This window comes from Acomys russatus, chromosome 19, assembly GCF_903995435.1.
Source record: "Acomys russatus chromosome 19, mAcoRus1.1, whole genome shotgun sequence".
NCBI lineage: Eukaryota > Metazoa > Chordata > Mammalia > Rodentia > Muridae > Acomys > Acomys russatus.
Genome location: NC_067155.1, coordinates 55453311 through 55472320, shown reverse-complemented (window position 1 = coordinate 55472320; position 19010 = coordinate 55453311). Strand labels below are relative to the sequence as shown.

The following is a 19010-nucleotide window of genomic DNA, read 5'->3' as shown; positions in this document are numbered from 1 at the left end:
GGCTGTAACAAGGAGTCATTAAGAAGTTCTGTGAGACGAGCTCTGTGAAGTGTTTGATACTCAGTAGGTGCTCCATAAATGTACTCTAAGAGTGAGACCCAGGTGTCTGTGCTCTGTCTGTCTGAGCCCCGGCTTCACCAGCAGGTGTGGGCAGCAGATAGTGTTGTCGGGAAGAAGGGAACTGAAGGGCTCGCTAAGCTGTTAGGCTGAAATGTCCCCACCTGCTGGTGGCACTACTCTGGGAGGTGGTGGAAGCTTTAGGAGGTGGAGCCTCACTGTGAGCTAATGTCATCTGTCCTCCTTTTAGGTTATGTCCTTCATCCTGTCACACTGATGAGGGAACTATATGTAATTTAGGATGTGAACACTGAGCCAAGAGGGAGGGAAGGTGCGTATGTGTAGTCCCAGTGCTTGGGGCTGGGGCTGAGGCAGGAGAATCATGAGTTCAAAGCCATATTGGACTCATAGTGAGAGTACTCTGTCTGTCTGTCTGTCTGTCTCTCTCTCTCTCTCTGTGTGTGTATGTCTGTCTGTCTGTCTCTCTGTGTGTGTCTGTCTGTCTGTCTGTCTCTCTCTCTGTGTCTGTCTGCCTGTCTGTCTGCCTGTGTCTGTCTGTCAATCCCCCCCCCTCTCTCTCTCTCTGTGTGTGTGTGTGTGTGTGTGTGTGTGTGTGTGTTGGGGAGTAGATACCAGAGATCAATGTGGGTCCTGAACACTCAGACACCACATTGAGACCCAGCCCCTCACTATGAAAACAGGAATGCTCTCCCAAAGCTCCAACACAGATTTACAAGAAATATATCCCCAATCTATCAGCCTTTGTCTTCAAAGTCAAGCAGCCAAGACTCTTTATAGTATAATCTACTGCTAGTGGTCCCAAGGAACTGAGCCCTGATAGTGGCACCTGTCATCTAGTTCTGTCCTGGCCACATTGTCTCACCATTGACACTGACAAGAGAGGCCACAGGGAAAAGCAATTAGATGGATGCTCACTTTGCTCAAAGCCAAATGGCCTTTCCTCTGATTTGGGGGTGGGGGTGTCAAGCAAAGCAAACCCTATGTGGTTTTCATACGCCATGTTGGGGCAAGAAGAGGCATGGCCACAGTTATGATGTCTGAGCTAGAATTGTATGTTTCCTTGACTATAGGCCAGAATAGATGATGGGAATGTGGGAACAAAACAGGTGTGCAGTAGGTGCTTAATAAAGGCAGCACATGCCTACCTCGCTCACCTGCTGGACTCCGGCTGCTGTCTCCAGCACCACCACTGTGGCTATGGTCCCAGCTCTCAGAATCCCGGGTGGTAGCACTCATTCGCGCCTCAGAGGCCCTGCGCATGGGAGGCCCATGGCTTCCTCGCCCAGGAGCAGAGGTGAGGTCAGGGCCTGCAAGGAAAGGCATGGCTTTCACATAGAGAGGGAGGTGGTGGGGTGGGGTCCCAGAGTGCGAGACAGTTGGCAGAACCCACCTGGCTTCTGACCTGGGGCCCTCCTCTCTTCCATGTCACCTGGGGTGGGGGGAAAGGGGGTGAGGAGAGAAATCCTGTGAGAGTGCTGGTTCTTTGGAGTCCTCTTGAGTTCTTCAGAGCTCAACAGGGGGCTCACCCGTTCTTCCCAAGAACTGTTTTTGAACAATTAGGTCCAGTGTCTCCTTCTCTTATTGCATATGAAGACAGGAGCACAGAATGACAAAAAAGACCGTCTCTTCTGCCTAGATTGGCAGGTGTGTCCAGCCTTTAACATCACATCATGGCGCCGTTGCTTGTGAACTCACCATCAGGTACCACACAGTCGTGTTACTCCTCACCCACCCATCCCAAATTCTTCTTATGTTCTGAATACATTTACAGTTTTGTTTTGGGATACATCCATAGCTCCCCAGGCTACATGTGGCCTGTGGGCTGTGGGTTGGGCACTCCTGGCAGAGGGAGGAAAGGGTGATTGGGAAGAAAGGTGGTAAGTGGGATTGCACACTCCTCAGGGACACAGTGACCATGGACAACTTGGTGATTCTACAAGAAGTAGAGAGGCTTATGTAACCCATGAAGAAAAGCTTTTGGCACCATCCTCCATGCAAGGTACCCTGAGAAATCATCCTATGAGAGATCTGGTCATATGCTTTTATTGGAGCCCTGAGTCTCTAGCTGCCTTCTGGAAAATGATGCCTGAGCTTTGCTGCCCCAGTTGGATCTTAGCATCCAGTGTTAATTGAGATTATTACAAGGGCTTTATCTGGCCAGTCCAAGTGGTGCTGTCCAATGAAAGTGTGATTTTATGGACTCATTTTTCTTCCTGCTTGCCTCTCTCTCTTTTAATGATCACTTTAATTATTAATGACCACACTCAGATAACAGCCATGATATTAATAGTGCTGATAATTTTCTTTTGCTAATTTAATTTCTGTTCATCTTTCACTTTTAATTAGTCCAGTTTCAGAATTGTTTATAGTCAATAGAAGAAACACAAGTGAAAATCAGGCATGGTATAACACACCGGTAACCCCAGCACTTGGGAGGCAGAGGCAGGAGGTCAGGTTTAAGGTCACCAAGTCTTCAGATACAAACTGAGTTCCAGAGTAGCCTGGGCTACATAATACTCTGCCCAAGAAGAAGAAAAAGAAAAAGGAGAAGGAAGAGAAAGAGAAAGAGGAGAAAGAGAGAGGAGGAAGGGAGGAAGAAGAGGAAAAGAGAGAGAAGGAAAAGGAAGAGGGAAGAGGAAAATGAAGAGGAAGGGGAGGGAGGGAGGAGGAGGAAACACAAGAAAAACAGGAAAGCTTCTTTAGCAGACCCAAGTCCCTAAGGTCCCAGAGTATATTCAAACGGGCAGGGGCCTCTCCCAATTTCTAATTTCTTCTTCTTTGGTACTTCTCAATTTCCCACTAAGGAAGACAGAAAATCCATCTGGCAAGCTAAATTTTCTAGAAAGGTCATTATGACTCCCTCCCAAACAAGGTTCACTGTGACCTGTGAAAGAGCTAAGAAATCCTTGACAAGCAGGCAGAAATTGAACAGCAAGGAAATTTTGCTAGGATGCCTCCAGGTAGACCAGTAGACCAGGCCCTGTCCAAGGTGCTGAAAAAGGTTGGCTTTGTCCTACCTCGAGCTGGAGCCCGGGCTGTGTGCCTGGACTCAGGTGTAGGCTGCTCCGGGGCGGCAGGCTCACCAGCAGGCTGTTGGGGTTTGGTCTTCTTTATAGGCATGGGCTGTGGAAGGACCTGTTTGGGAAAACCCTTGAAGAACCATGCTCCTGAGCGCTTCCAGACCTGGGAAGGGATGGAGGCAGGTGTGGGAGACATGGCAGCCAACTGCTAGTTTTTATCTTTGCTCCCATAGCTCATGGCCATGACAGTGGGCACGTACACCTGTCCCGCACATCAGCCTCAGAAATCTGATGGCCATGTTATTGACAGAGAAAGTTGAATGATAATCAAATAGCTATAGCCAGAGAGAGGAAAAAACAAAGGCTAAGTGACAATTGTCTCATCTTGTAAGTGTGGCCTTTCACCTGATGTAAGGAAGGTGGGATGTGCCTGTAAAGCCCCAACACTTAGAAGGTGGAGGCAGGAGGATTAGGTATGTAAGTTTGAAGCCAGCCAGGGCTACATGAGACCTTGCCTCAGAGAGACAAAACAAAACAGGTGACCTACTTCCCAACAACTCCTTCCAGACCTCAGGCCTTTATCATGACTTCAGGCTAGACAAGCTGGTATGGGGACATCTGGTAGACCCCATCTTCCCATCTTCCCACATTCCCCATAGGATTTCCAGTATGGTACATAGTACCCGGCTTTAATAACATAACAACAGAGGACCACAACTTAGGTCCTCTGGCTTGTGTGGTCCAGAACACCAGAGGAGTTTGCGTATGTGAAGAGAGGAAAGTCATAGTGTCTATCCCCTTGGCTCTCTCTCTACTGCTAGATGGTGGTGATAGGTCCCTCCACCTATCTTTCAAGCTACTGTGCCCTCCTTCCTCTTTATACTCAGACTATGGAGTGCAATCAGAGCCATGCTGTCACTCATCTTGGAGGAGGTCCCCCCTCCACTGTTGGTGTCCTCCACTGTGCCATGAATACAACCTTCATCAAACCTTCCCCTGGTGCCCCGCTGTGCCGAGGCTGAGGAGAGAGACGGTAGCCACTGAGGCAATCATCTGCAGCAAGGGGTGTGAGTGGTAAAGGAACTGGGCTGATTGTGGGTAAAGTCAGTAGCACAAAGCAGGTCTGGGTGAGAGGAGGAAGAGAGGGAAGCAAGAGCAAAGAGATAAGAGGGGGAGACCTGGTGGCACTCAGAGGAAGGACAGCAGATTGCCAAGAAGAGACTTGATACCCTATGAGCATATACAGGGGGAGGTAATCCCCCTCAGGAACAGTCATAGGGGAGGGGAATAATGGGAAAATGGGGGGGGGCGGGAAATGGGAGGATACAAGGGATGGGATAACCATTGAGATGTAACAAGAATAAATTAATAATAATAAAAAAAAGATAGCACACAGGAAGGGAGATGAGGAGGAGCAGAAAACAGGGAGAAGACAATGGGCCCAGGAGGGAGAAAAGATGCAGGGAGTTCTGAAGAGATGACTCAGTGGGTGAGGGCAAGCATGGGTACCCGACCTCAGATCTCCAGCACCCACATAAAATCTGGGCAGTGTGTGTCTCACTCCAGTGCTGGGGGATAGAAGCAGGAGGATCCTGGGGGTGCCTAGCTAAACGCGTGAGCTCCAGGCTCAATGAGAAACCCTGACTCAAAAAGCAGGGCAGGGACAAAAAAGACAGACACCTGATGCTGACCTCTGGTTTCCACAGGTTCACAGCTGGGCAAGCACACCAGCACACACATGTGCATACACTTATGCTACAGAGAGCGGATGAAGAAGGGAGGGAGGAAGGGAGGGAGGGACTCAGGGAAAGAAGACTCAGAAAGTGGGGGGCAAGGATGGGGAAATCAGAGCTGGTGATAAAGCGGGAAAAGAGAGGCGAGGAGAAGGCAAAAGGCCATCGTAAACACAGGAAGAGAGATGCACACTCTGCGGCTTCACTAGCCAACCTCATTCCTTTTGTTTCTAGACAGGGTCTCATGGACCCAGGCTGGCCTCAGATCCACTATGCACTTGAGGATAACCTTGAACTCCTGATCCTCCTGGCTCCACCTCCCCAGTGCTAAGATAACTGGTGTGTACCACCACGCCCTGTTTGAGCCACAGTGGAGACTGAGTCCGGAGTCTTTCATGTATTCGGCACTCTACTCACTGAGTCATATCCCAAGCCCTGGGCTTGTTCGTTTGCTACCAAACCCTTAATACAAGAGCCAGGCCAAGCCTCCAGGCTCCAAGTGAGAGCCTGTGCCCCCTGCCTCCAGACACAGGCCTGGCCACTCACCTCTCTCTGCTCAAGGCAGATCTTACAGAGCCATACTGGATGCGGGCGGTTGTTGGAGGTCTCCACCCCACACTTGGTGCAGACATTCTGTGGATAAAACACAGCCGGAGCACACACCGGTGAGGCGTGCTTTGGGCTGTTGGGGGACTAGGGATGGGCATGATGGGCATCTTGAGCTGGGTGGGTCACTGAACTCCCTTGCATGGGATCAGGTGGACCGAAGACAGTCAGCCATGTCTCTGTTCTGGAAGGGTTGGGTACAGACAGTTCACGGTGGTGGGTGGGGCTAGACAAGAGCTCAGTTTCAGAGCGTGTGTGCCAAAGGAGAACTCTGTGGAGTTCTCTTCTTCCACTTGGCCTGGGCCCCAGGATTGAACTCAGGTCACTAGGTTTGCACAGCAGATGCCTTTACTTGCCGAGCCATCTTGCCTGCTTTTGCTAAGTCTTTTTTACTGTGACGAATGTTAAGAGAACACATATACACGTGTGAGCTCACGTATGCATGTGTCCATGTACACACACACACATGTGCACACACACACACACACACAGCATGCTCTTTAGATCACACACCTATCTTGCTAACTAACCCATAGCCAGGATCTCACGCTCCAGACTCCTGAGTTCATCTTGCATAGAGCTCAGCTCTAAGGGGACATAAAGACCCTCCAGGGGAGGTACCAGGACCAAGGTGACCTTGGGAGAGTGAACATCCTTCAGAATTCACACCTGCACCTGCCCTTCAAGAGTCAAAATCCCTCCCCCAGGCCCCAGAGCCACGCCCATCCCTCTTCCCCATGCAGATGTCCAACAGGAAGTGGGGGGTGGGAGTGGGATGCTGCCTGTAGGTACCTTCTTACAGTCTTCACACACGACACAGGCAGAGCCCAGCATACCCAGCTGCTCCCCGCACAGGATGCAGCGGTTTACACCATCCCCCGCCACATTCTTCCTCATGGTCTCCAGACGGTCCACCAGGCGCCTGGAGCAGAGACAGGGCAGTAAGGACCCCCAGGTGCCCCACAGGGTGTCCCAAGCAGAGTGAGGTCCTCCACCTCTGAATCTATGTTCTTGAGACTCTGACAGTGGCTGTGGAGCCTGTCCTGGGAAAAGGCTTCTAGGTGCCAGTACTTTCAGAACAGCTGAGCCCACTCCAAGTCCAGGCCTCTCACAGCCATCTGTGCTAACGGCTTCAGGTGCAGGCCTTTGCTAACTCACTCGGCTTCCTCCGGGGAGCGGCTTCCTCCAGGGACTTGCCTTCCGAGCTTTGAGTCGGCTAGCTAATTGTGATACACATGCATGCGCTGGTGGGGGGGGGGGGGTGTGCGTTGTTGCCGGCATCTGTAACAAATGCTTTCAGACTAAGCACATTGCCGGTGCCTGCCAAAATGCAGATTCCAAAACACGGGTCTGGGGTGGAACTTTCTAGAATGCTCTGAAGCTGCTTAATGCTGCTGGCCCAGGCTCCTCCTCCTGCTGGACAGTAATGCAATAGGTGTGAACATCAAGCCTGCGGGCGCCCTGCATGGTCTTTAGCATTTGGATTTTCAGACATGTCATCTACTAATTTCAAGTTCTCCCCAAGCCCTTTTCCTCTACAAAGACTTACTGGTCCAACTGGGTGAGGTGGCTCGTATGTATAATCCCAGCACATGGGAAGTGGAGGCAGGAGGATTGCTTTGAAGTTCCACTCCCCCCAGCTCTACCTCCTGCCAGATAGGAAGAGGTGAAGGAGAACCTTGTGTGGGAACAGAGCCCCAGGTGCTGATGCAGAATCAGCCTGGCTGTGAATATGAGGTTGAAGGCGTTGTCTGAATGCCTTTGTTGTGTGCACCAAAGAGAAAGCAAACGCGAAAACCAAAACACTGGCAGCAACCTTTGCCCCTGTCCTCCCCCACCCCCCGCCAGGAAGCATCACTTCTCCCCACTTTAACTGCTCATGGGGGACACGTGTCACCCTTCATTAGACAAGAAAGGGACATTTCCCATGCTCCAGCTATTCAGGTGGAAGGCTAAAGGGTCTGAGAGTGAATCCACGACTGTCTGGCATTTTCTTAATTGCAGCTGGTTACTTGGCTGGAGCTGAGCTGAAATCACAGATCCTTCATTCAAAAAACAAAAAAAAAACCAAAACAAAACAAAACCACTTGCATGAACAGCCCCTTAGAGCCTTCAAGGGGCTTGCAAACTCCCCCTGTGAAATCTTCCAAGCGAGGCCGCCCCATCGTCTGTGTCTCTTTCAGCGTCACTATGCCCAAGCTCCTGCAATGGCTCGTTAAGCTCTGAACAGCCAGGAGCTTTGCCAGCTCCCAGGTCCAAAATCCTTCCGTGATCCTACCCAACACAACATGGTCAGCTTTGTCCCAGCAGCAGCCTACTCTCTGGTACCAATTTCTGTCCGAGATAACTCTCTGTTACTGTGATAGAGACCATGAACAGAAGCAACTGTGGAGAAGAAAGGGTTTGCTTGGCTTGCAGCTTACAGCCCGTCACTGAGGCAGGAACCTGGAGATGGGAACGGAAGCCGGCCATAGAGGAAAACTGCCCCTTGGGCTTACATCCCCAGGACTGCCTGCCCAGGGAATGATACTGCCCAAAGTAGGCTGGGGCCTCCCGTATCAATCATCCATCGAAAAATGCCCCCATAGACTTACCTAAAAGCCAATCTGATGGAGGCATTTTCTGAGATTTCCTCTTGCCAGGTGGCTCTAGCTTGTGTCAAGTTGACAGAAGTCAAGCAAGCAAACAAACAAAACCAAAACCCTAACCAGCCCGGTGACCTTGGATGACCTTGGCTCTCCTGGTACCCACTGCTTAGCTTCTGCTATAAGGGAGGGGGATCATGTAAGCCATCCCCCAACCTCCTAATGTGGGTAAGCACTCAGAGATGTTAGGTCCTAGAGCCCAAACACCCAGATGTCCCTTCTGGTCCTTGGTGCTGAGATGGTCCCCGAGGCAGCCCGATTTTATGGCTGTCTCCTTTTTTACTCATCCTCTGCTCAGACACCCAATTAGCTGGCCACCGTAAGAAGCTGTCACTCTCTAGCCAGGTGTTAACATGCCCAGTTAACTTCATGATGCCTGGAAAGCTGACTTCTGTACATTTGGTACTCTCCAGTTCTCCCATGTGCCTCTGTGACCAGGGTGCTGTAGTCGGCTTGCAAACCCACCCTTCTACTGGGTAAGAGGTGGAAGTGACTACAGGGATCAAAGCCTGCTCTAAACACACATCCACAGGACAGTGGTTCTCAACCTCCCCAATGCTGTGACCCTTTATTACAGTTCCTCATGTGGTGGTGACCCACCAACTGTAAAATCATTGTCCTGCCTACTTCATAACTGTAATTTTGACACCGATATGAATCGTAATGAAAACATTTTTGGAGAAAAGAGGTTTTCCAAAGGGGCCAGGAGCCACAGGTCCATAGGACGACCTACACCCCAGCACTGGGAGGATCAGAATCTATATGCAAAAATGTCTTTGCACACATGAGCATGGCTCTGGGCTCTGATGAGAATCCACCCCAGCCTTCCCTGATGAGACAAGTAGCTGTATGTTTGTGAATCTCAAACTCTTGTGAAAAGTCCAAGCTCTCTCTCTCTCCTCTCTCTCTCTCTCTCTCTCTCTCTCTCTCTCTCTCTCTCTCTCTCTCTCTCTCTCTCTCTCACACACACACACACACACACACACACACACACACACACACACTACCCTGGCCACTATCTGGGCTGCCAGTTAGCATGGCTGCAGATCCTGAGATGAGGAGGAGACAAATGGCTTTCTGCTGCAGGGGTCCCAGCATGACGGAAGCCTCCTTGCTTGCTGCAGCTTACCTGTGTGCTGTGGTTGTACGCACAAGTCCCTGAACCAGCCATGGGAATGCCTGAACTATGGGGACCTCCCGACAAGTGGGCGGGGCCAGAGCAGCTGCTGCATCACCTCACAAGTGGGTGCTGCGTTGTCTGTTTCCCACCTCCTCTCTCCCCACCCCGGGCAATTCTTGAATCCCTCTGCTCATTCTTTGCCTCCCTGTGAGTGGCAAACACTGGGGATATTAGCGTGGAATGTATAAAGCTTTGGGGCTGTAATGTTGTCAGTAATGGAGATGGCCCATCTGGCATGAGCAGGAGATGGCTGCTCTGGTAGAAACTGGCCCCAGGCTCCCAGGCAGGGCTTTCAGACCCTTCCCTTAAATGACCAAGTAGCTCCTATGCACAGCTGACATTCAGGGCCTGTGCCTGGCAGGCCCACCAATTCTCCCAACAGTTGCCATCTCACCTTGGGGTACTGAGTGTGCCAGGTGCTGTGCTAAGTACTCCCCGCCATGTTTTCTTTGAGCCGTGAGCACCTGTGAGATTGGTTCCATTACTCACCCCTGCTTTACGGATGGGGACACCGAGGCATGCAGAGGGCATTCACTTGCAAGTGGCCCTGGCTGTTCTAATTGCCTGGACGGTGGATGGGGAAAGTTTTATGTCATTCAGTGCTTAGGGTTGTGGCTCTGTCTACTGTCTTCCCTCCACCGTTTCTTTTGTGGTAAGTGGAACTGAGAGACGGTGCCAAAGCAATCAATCCAACAGCCATCGGAGACGCCTGTGAGACGCCTGTCTGTGTCCCTCCACCATCTGTCAACTGCCCTCTCCATTTGCAGTCCCCAGAGGCAGAAGGGTGTGAAAGATGCTTAAATTCGAAGCCTCATGTAGCCACAAGAAGGCTGTGTGCTCCTCGGGGAAGCGGCTTCAGATTCCTCAGCTGTTAGGCAGTGATGAGCCTTTATCTCCCTGAGGACGTTACACGGGTGAAAGGAGAGTTCCTGCCACAGGGCGCACAAAATGCACAAAGTGCACAAAATGCTTCTCTGTGGGATAGCTGCCTAGGGCTACAACAGTGAGCTAGCCTGGCCTCCTGATCCCGGTTCTATCGCCTGTTAACTGTGCAGCTCTGGGCAGGTTGCTTAACCTCTCTGTGCTTCAGTTCTCTCATCCGGAAAACGGTGATGCAAAGCCGAGTTCTACAGCTCGGGGCCACTGCCGAGATCGCGAGCGCCTGCTCAGAGCTGGAAGCATGCGGCGGACATTTGATTTATTTCGGTGTTCTATCATTCCCCCTAAAAGCTGACTGTGACTACAGCAGACTCCTCAGCCCATGTCATCTGTTCATGAACCAGAAGCAAAGGGGACACAGGAAATGGGTTCAGCCGAGGAGGGCTTTGCCCCCAGGGGAAACTGATCAGTGTCTGGAGATAGTTTTGATTGTTATGCCTGGTGGGGTTACCTACAGGCATCTGGTAGGTAAAGACCAGAGATGCTGTTTAAACATCATGTGACACACAGCCCTCAATATGAAGAATTTCCCAGGCTCACATACAGATGGATATTGAGGTTCAAAAGTAGGGCCTTGAAAAGAGAGGGCCTTGGGAGCTACCGGACTGGACAGATGGGGTATGGGATGCCTCAAGGTTAAAGAGACTCAGTGTAGGTACCATTCACACAGTGCATTGATTTACATTCTCTTGATGGCAGATGCTGGGACAACTAGGGAATTCAGGAAAACTGTCATTTGCTTTGGTATCAACAACAGATTCCACAAAGCTTCAAGGACAATGCGTGGGTGCGTGGGTGCATACCTGCAGTTATGTGTGGAGGTCAGAGGTCAGTGTTTTTCTTCCTTGCTTTCCACCTTAATTTTTGAGACGCAGACTCTGTTTGAACCTTGCTGGTGCTCACTGGTTCTTCTTGGCCGGCTGGCCAATGAGATCTTGGGATCAGTCTGTCCCTATTCACCATCCCCAGGTCCCCCAGCTCCCGCTGGCTTTTTCATGAGGGCTGTGGATCCGAGCTCAGGCCTTAACACTTGCAAGGAAGGTACTTTACTAACTGAGCCAGCTGTCGAGCTTTAAGTTTTGTTTCCTTTTTTTTTTTTTTAAGAGACATATCTCACTTGAGCCCAGGCTGACCTTGAACTTGAGATCCTTCTGCCTTAGCATCCTGTATCCTGGGATTATTGGCATGCACCACTAAACATGACTAAGGCTGAATATATACTGGAAAGCACCTGTGTGACACTTGGGGAAACTGAGGCACTACTCAGCTGTTCTCAACACTGGGAGGTTAAACCCGATGAAATCTGTGGGCATTAAAAATGAACAAGTGTATAAATGTGTCTGGAATACTGGGTATCCCCAACCCTGACTCACACCCATGGAAGCCCAGGGCTCTGGACTAAAGGATAAAGGGCTGGTGTAGAAGGGGAGAGACTGACCTCACTGTCTGTGTCCTTGTCCAGCCATGACAATGACACCTGCCAAGGTGATACATTGTGGAAAAATTCTGTGCCAAACAGGTGGGGGAGGGTAGTGAGCCCCAGCAGGGAAGGGGCAAGGACACAACGGACTCCGCAATGACAGGTCTTTCTTCATCTCTCTGGATTCTTCCTCCACCGGAGTTGGAATGCCAAGGTTAATGACAATCCCTAATTACTTTTTTGGAGTCCGTCTGCTTCAGGAAGCTGACCCTGGACACAGGCACCCAGCTGCTGCCTCTTTGCAGGCAGGAAACGTGCAAATGCATTGGAAGGGATCCAGACAGAAGGAAGTACAGTAGAGACACAGAAGGACAGCCTAATGGACGGAGACTGTGTCACGTAGAGAGGGTGGAGACGCAGACAAATACTAGGCACATGCTTCATTCTGGACTTAGCTCATTCTGAAAGCTTAGTGATGACCAGTGTGTCTTTCAAACTCAGCTGGAGCCCTCTCCCACTAGAGAAAGCCCCCAGGAGCTGCATACTCATGGCTGTGTCTGCCAGCACATGGGGTGAGCAGTTTTTCCTGAGGTTGCTGTGTTCCTGATCTCAGATCCTATCGGACAGCCCTGTAGCCTCCCATTAGGTTCCCCTGTGTGTACAATTCAGGGGTCTCCAAAGATGGCAGCCAGTCTCAGCCCCACCCCACCCCCATCTCCCCACCCACTTGCCCACAGTAGACCAAGGTGTTAGGTTCAGACATGGCTATAGAGACATTTAGTGATCTCCACCTTTGCACTCCTTGCTGGAAAGGAGCCGGGCAGGGTGGGCTACTAAACAAAGAATGATGTGAGGGGTAAGGGTGGGGGGCCAAGAAGACACATGATGGACACCCCAGTGTAGTATAATCCTACTGCCAGCTGAACACACCAAAGTGAGCATCCCAGGCGATGCCCTACAGGACAGAAAACAACCCAGCAAAGCCATGCCTGAATTCTTGACTCCTTGAATCTCGAACAACAACCAAAAGTATATCATTGTGGCTTTAAGCACTGCCCCTTCCCTTTCTTTACAGTTTGTATTTTGCATTTTGCATTTTTGTTGCATAGCACTGGATAGCTGGAGAACCTGGTTAAAGTTAGGAGTTTCCTAACACATGCAAGTCTGCTTCACCTAATCCTGGAGAACAAACCAGAAGCCTCCACCTTGTGCCTGAAGAGGGAATGTGGGCAAACAAGGCAGTTGGATGAGGTCCTTTTCCGGCTATCATCTTTCCATCCCCCCCATCCTGAACAGAGCAGAGCTGAGGCATGTGGGTGGAGGGCACGTAAGCATTTAGGCCGTGTGATGGAGCTGCAGGAAGACAGCTTGGGACTCTCTGCACAGCCCAGGACTCTCTGGGCTCTTAGTTACAGCAAAACTGTCCCAGAGAGAAAGCAAAGCTTCCTAGGAGGCCCAATACCTTTCTCCCCCAGAACTCAGAGTCCAACAGTGACACTGATGGTGCAGGGGGCAGATTAACAAGACAGAAAGGAGGCTGCCCGAGAGGCCACCTGCTAAACTTGAACTCTTAGATGGAACTTTGGCTTTGGGGCTGGCAAGATGGCTCAACGGGCAAAGGAGCTTGCCACCAAAACTGATGACCTGAGTTCAATCCCCAGAACCACACAGTGAAAGGAGAAAACTGACCCCCCTAAGAATTGTCTCCTGATCTCCATACATATGCCATGGCACATACAAATGGACGTAAAGAAATAAAATGAAACATGCACACACACACACACACAACACACACACACACACACATCCCCTGGGACTTTGCACATAGTGGATGCAGAGTAAGTGATGCCCATATGACTCAAAGTGACCCCATACTGTCCTGGATGGTCTCACTCAGGTAACACAAAAGAAAACTAAACATCAGGATCAGACAGGGACAGGAGGACCTGAAACCCTAACCCAGTTGTTTAAAAAAAAAAAAAAAAAAAAAAAAAAAAAAAAAAAGCCCCTTTCCTCAGAGACATAGCCAACAAACAATGCAGGGTGAGGTCCTTAGCAGACACACCCAATCTCTATAGCAGCTGAGTGAGCAGGAAGGCTCCTGAGGGTCAGCTGGGGAAACCGAGGCAGAACCCTCGATCCCTGAGAACTTCTGGTTCTGCAGTGAGAGCCCCAGATAGCAGAACCCCTTCTGTGGTGTCACTCCCCGCCTTTCATCTGATTCTCTTCCAGGGAGGTGTAGGAGGCACAGGAATGGAGGCACGGCATGGTGTGGAGCTTAGAGGACACAAATAGCATCGGGCTTGCCTCTGGCAATGCTGCCAGCGAGGGATGGAGGAGACACAGCCTGCCTAGACCTCCGGGGCTGCCTTCCCCACTCCGGGAAGCCAGGGAGAAAATACACCAGCTCAGCAAAGGTATATTCTGCCAGCCCAGATTTGGCCCAGGATTCCTGGAAGCCTCTCAAATCTCCCTTCCGGGGAAACCAGGGGCCGATGGGACTCTAGAGCTTGCCAAACTAGAGCATCCCAGCACAGGTGCAGACCAAAAGCCTCAGCAAGTTAAAAAAAAAAAAAAAAGCCTCTTGCTTCAAAAACGAAACTGTCTGTTGGATAGCTACCATTTACTGACTGTGCTCCTCACCACACCATCATCCTCATTTGCATATTTACTCACCAAGGAGTGTCAACTCTATTTTGCACATGAGGAAACCAAGGCACGAGAGCAAAGTGGCTACTACCATAAGGTCACAGAGAAAATGAATAGCAGAACCAGGATTTGAACCCAGGCATCCTTGATTTTGGGTTCCCAGCTCAACCACGATGCTCTGCCTCATGCTATCAAGTTAGCGACAGGCCACAGAGGACCAGAGAGGGACCCGCTGACCCTGTGCTAGAAGCAGGAGGGAGTGCCTTTAAAGCTTAGGAAATGAAGGGAGTGGATGAAAGTGCTGCCAGTCAGACTCTCTTCAAGGAGCAAAGACACAGCCATTTTCTTTTATACTAAGGCAGGAACTCAGCCCGTGGAATGGAAGGTAGCACACACATCTGCAGAGCTGGGGAGAGTACTCAGTGGGTAACGTGCCTGCTGTGATCCTAGCAGCCATGTGAAAAGTCAGGCATGTAAGTGACTGTGACCCCAGCACTTCCTGGTGAGAGAAAGGAGGATCCCTGGACCATTGGCCAGCCAACCTACCTGAATGGATGTGCTGGGGGTGAGAGTCTTTTCTCAATGACACCTGGAATCTACATCTGGCCTCTACACACACACACACACACACACACACACACACACACACACACGCAGGACATATCTGTCTCACTTTGCATGGGGACTATAAGAGAGATTTCCTGAGGATAAGAAGTGAGGTGACTTCTCAAGTGCTCCCCAGTTTCCATCAGGGACTGGGGTGTAAGGGACTACTTGTTGGACTTTCTGTAGCAGTACCTAAGTCTTTCCTTTTCTCAGACACCCAACCCTGACGACCCCCAACCATTTTCCTACTCTCCACCCATATAACTACACCCCCCTTCCCAGCATGCACTCACTCTGTTCGCTCCCACATCTGCTTCCAGCAAGCCCTGCCTCCCTCCCACAAGCCATTATCCCTGCTCTCTGAGACCCACATCCCCCCTCCCCCTTCGTCTCATCCACTAAACACACTTACAACCAGGGCATGCCCATCATCTTCAGCCCATCTCCTCTAGAACCCTGTGATGTCATTACGCCCTGCTGCCCATCATCGGACAGGGTTCATGGAGGTGACTCCTTGTGTTCCAGTTCCACCACAGACTCCAGGTTCTCCGAGCCCAGAGTATGAGTCCCTACACTGGGGTCCACCTCAGCTGCCACCCACATGATGCCTGCCTGCCATATGCCTGCTGCCAGCGTAACTCTATAGCAGCAGTTCTCAATCTATGGCTCATGCCTTCTTTTGGGGGGAGGCCACAGAGGTCACCCAAAACAATTGGGGTTGTATTTACATTACAATGTCTAACGATAGCAAAATTATACAGTTATGAAGTAGCACTGAAAATAATTTTGGGGGGCTGGGGGGCTCTCCACAACATGAGGAGCAGCTCTAGGAAGGTTGAGAATTCATGCTGAACAGCTTACTCTAAAGTGTGTTCTTGTATACTCTCTTTAACGTATTGATAGGATGCACAGTACTGCTTTAATACATATTTATAACCTGTTGTGACCAAGTGGGCATCCTTGGCATGTCCATCTCATCATTGGGAACACCCAGCTCTTTGTCAGCTGTTTTAAAATACTCAGTTCATTGTCAGCCACTGCCACTGGCCTGCACTCTCGGGTACCAAATGTCCCCAGTTTCTCCTCCCCGTGCCCTGCCCTGCCCTGCCCTTGTGCCTTTGCTTGTAATGTTAAATTCAGTCTCTTCCGCTCACTGTCTCCCATAACTCTGCCCTCAGTGGGGCATTCAATGTTTTCAGAACTTTCCATGCAGCTCTCATCAGCTAAGACGCCCAGTGTTCACACCCACAGCACAGCTTCCATGATCAGTCTCCCTCTGCTCTGTCCCTCCTTCCATGCACACCTGACTTGGACATGCCTGACCCAGCCCATTCTGTCCTCTCTCCACCCTCTTTATCTTCTGGAAAAGATTGACACATCATGCAACAAGGATTCCCAGTCACAAAAAATGACCAAGCGCTCCCACCCCAGCATCTCCACGCAGCCTCAGGGGAGAGGCAAAGCCAGCCCTACCCAATGCGCTCCTGTTCCATCGCCTCCATCTTCTCTGCCCGAGCGATCACTCGGTTGATGATCTCCTTCTCCTCGTCTGTCAGTTCTTCCTGCTTCCTCTGTCTGTCCGTCTGAGCTCCAGGATGGACAGACCATCCTGCCTGCATCCTGCAAGGCAAAAGGGAAGGATGGTATGAGGCAGGTATGAGGCAGGTCAGGGGATCTCAGTGGTCAGGACAGGAACCTGGGGATATATTAAAAAAAAACAAAAAACAAAAAAACAGGGTTGAAGCTTTTGCAGGGAGCCTCACTGGCTGTAGACTGTGGGCAGAATGGTACCTCTGGGCCCCAGCTTGCCTACCCGAGCGATGCACACATACTATCCCTTCATTCTACTCTGATGCTTTTATTTCAGAAAGTGCCGTGGACCACATGCATGAAGAAAAGTTAGAAATGATGACCCTTTCAGAAAGACCCTAAACCAGACACCACTACCACCCCACACACAGTTACAGGGGACACAGTCAATCCAGGTGGGCCCCAGGGATGGCCTGGCCCAAAGACATTTTGTTTGGGATGCATGCTTGTTTATTTATTTATAGACATGGTCTCATGTAGCTCAAATTGGCCACAAGCTCCCTATATAGCTGAATAGGACTTTGAACCCAATTCTCCTCCCTTCACTTGGAGCGCGTGGGTGAGCGGTATATGTTGCCATTCCTGGGGCAGGAAGTTCTTTTTAAATTTAAACCAGTTGTTAAAGAGAGTTCTAAGCCCAGGTCTATAAGGATGAATAACTAGGTTTCTAGCCATTGTAACACTTGGCTCTGGTAACACTTGGGGCTCCACTCTGCACTTTTTCTCCTGCCCTGCCCCTTTTGAGACAGGGTCTCATATGGCCAAATTGGCCTTCAATTAGCTGTGTAGCAGACGCTGACTTTGAACTCCAGATTTGCCTGTCTCCACCACCCAAATGCCAAGATTACGGATGTACACTACCCCCACCAAGTTTATGTGGTGCCAGGGATCAAACCCAGGGCTTCACACACGCTGGGCAAGCACTCCCTCAGCTGAGCTATGGTCCCAGCCTCCTTCTCTGCCCTTAAAAAAAAACAATTACAGACACTAGACATGTCCAAGTCACTAATGCCAGGCATCACAGCATCCCTGCCCTTGTCTCCCTTTCCTGGTGGGAGGCTGGGGTGGTGTGGAGGGAGGCCTACTGGGAGCACTTAGTGCTGTGTTTGGAAGACTGCCTGTCCTCTCACTGTGTGCTCCAAGTCACAGGTCTGAGATCCCCGCCTCCCCCCGAGTTAAATGCCAGCTGGGCAGCTCTTAAACTTCTCTGGTTATCTCAAAAACTCAAGATTGGGGAAAACCCCTTGAGTCCAGGACATATGAGCCACTCACTTGAGGTCACTTTAGCTCTGATGGCATGGCGGCCATGCACTTGCTTTTTGACTTGGCACTTGGAAATTAAAACCTAGTTTTCTGCCTCCTCTTCCTCTTTATCCTTCCTTCCTCCTCCCGTTTCTCGCTCTCCTCCAGTTCCCCCATCTTAGCAGGTTAGTTCTGTAGAGCTGAGGAGGAGTTGGAGGGAAGGGAAGCAGATGCCTTGGGCGATCTTGTGAGGAAGAGAAGGAAACATGGTCTGGAACTATCCAGCGAAAACACGGGTGTGGCTTGGAGTAGGTGCCTTGGGTGATCCAGTACCATCATGGCTGGGACCCAACAGAGGTACCAAACTAACAGTGAAGCCCAGGCCTAGACAGAAGTGACAGTCACACACTTTGTGAATGTACCGGACGTTGCCAAATTCGGCTCTTTAAGAATGCTTAATGTCAACATCCGTGAATTTTACCATGATAATAAAAAGCCCAATATGTTTCCCCACTTTGTTATGTCCCTACCACTGACACCACCTGCTCCCCGACCACTGGGTTACAGCCACACTGGTCTCTTTGCTCAACTTGTTTCTGCCTCAGGACATTTGCCCTTAAATAATGCTCTCTGTATCTGTTCATTCCCATGCCCCACCCAGGTGCAGGAGACCTAATCACTAGTGTGGCCTGGCACTCAGATCAGTATCTGAGACTACAGGCACACAAAGGCTTTGACTAAAACCCTGTCTCTTGAGAACAACAGGAATGTTAAAGTCTTCTATTGGTGGTCCACCGCGGGATGGAAGCACGGTGCGCCCCACCCCGAGTCTAGGCACCACAGAGAGCTGGCCCAGAAGGTGAAAGGCTCCTAGGATCCTGCGGACACTGGGACTTCAGAATCTATGTTCAACCTAGCCCCATTTCAGACTCTGGGGGTGTCCTGATAGTGGCCAAATTCCTCAGGAATTTCTGCAAACATCAGAGGCTGGTCTCTAACCTCTGGAGGAAGGATTCTTCAATTCAGAACACTTTGGGTCCCTCCAGGCTACGCCAAGTCCACAGATGTGAGCTGAGAGAGGGGAGCGGGGAGAGATGGGGGGGAGGGGAGGGAAGTAAGGGGTGGGGTGGGGATGGGGGAGAAGGAGTAAAGGAATGCTGGAAAAGAGGCCAGCCAGAGATTTCTTCCTCCTTCTTGAGAAGAACACAGTGGCTCCTGACCCTCCCCACAGTGCCCGGCCATCTCCCAGGCCTGTGGTTTTCTGTGGTTTTGACCATCTCCACCTGCCCAATTCTTCCTTTT

The 19010-nt window shown here is 50.7% G+C and overlaps 1 protein-coding gene across 1 annotated transcript in view; it reads right to left on the bottom strand.

Moving 5' to 3' along the window:
- Rph3a (rabphilin 3A) overlaps positions 1 to 19010 on the bottom strand; it is a 71316-nt gene that overhangs the window by 16295 nt on the left and 36011 nt on the right. Inside the window, exons 5-10 of the mRNA XM_051161588.1 lie at positions 16350 to 16496; positions 6230 to 6359; positions 5378 to 5464; positions 3096 to 3261; positions 1469 to 1507; positions 1233 to 1385 (exon numbers count right to left, since the gene is read on the bottom strand). Of these exons, the coding sequence (XP_051017545.1) occupies positions 1233 to 1385; positions 1469 to 1507; positions 3096 to 3261; positions 5378 to 5464; positions 6230 to 6359; positions 16350 to 16496 (722 nt within the window). The remainder of the gene's footprint in view (positions 1 to 1232; positions 1386 to 1468; positions 1508 to 3095; positions 3262 to 5377; positions 5465 to 6229; positions 6360 to 16349; positions 16497 to 19010) is intronic.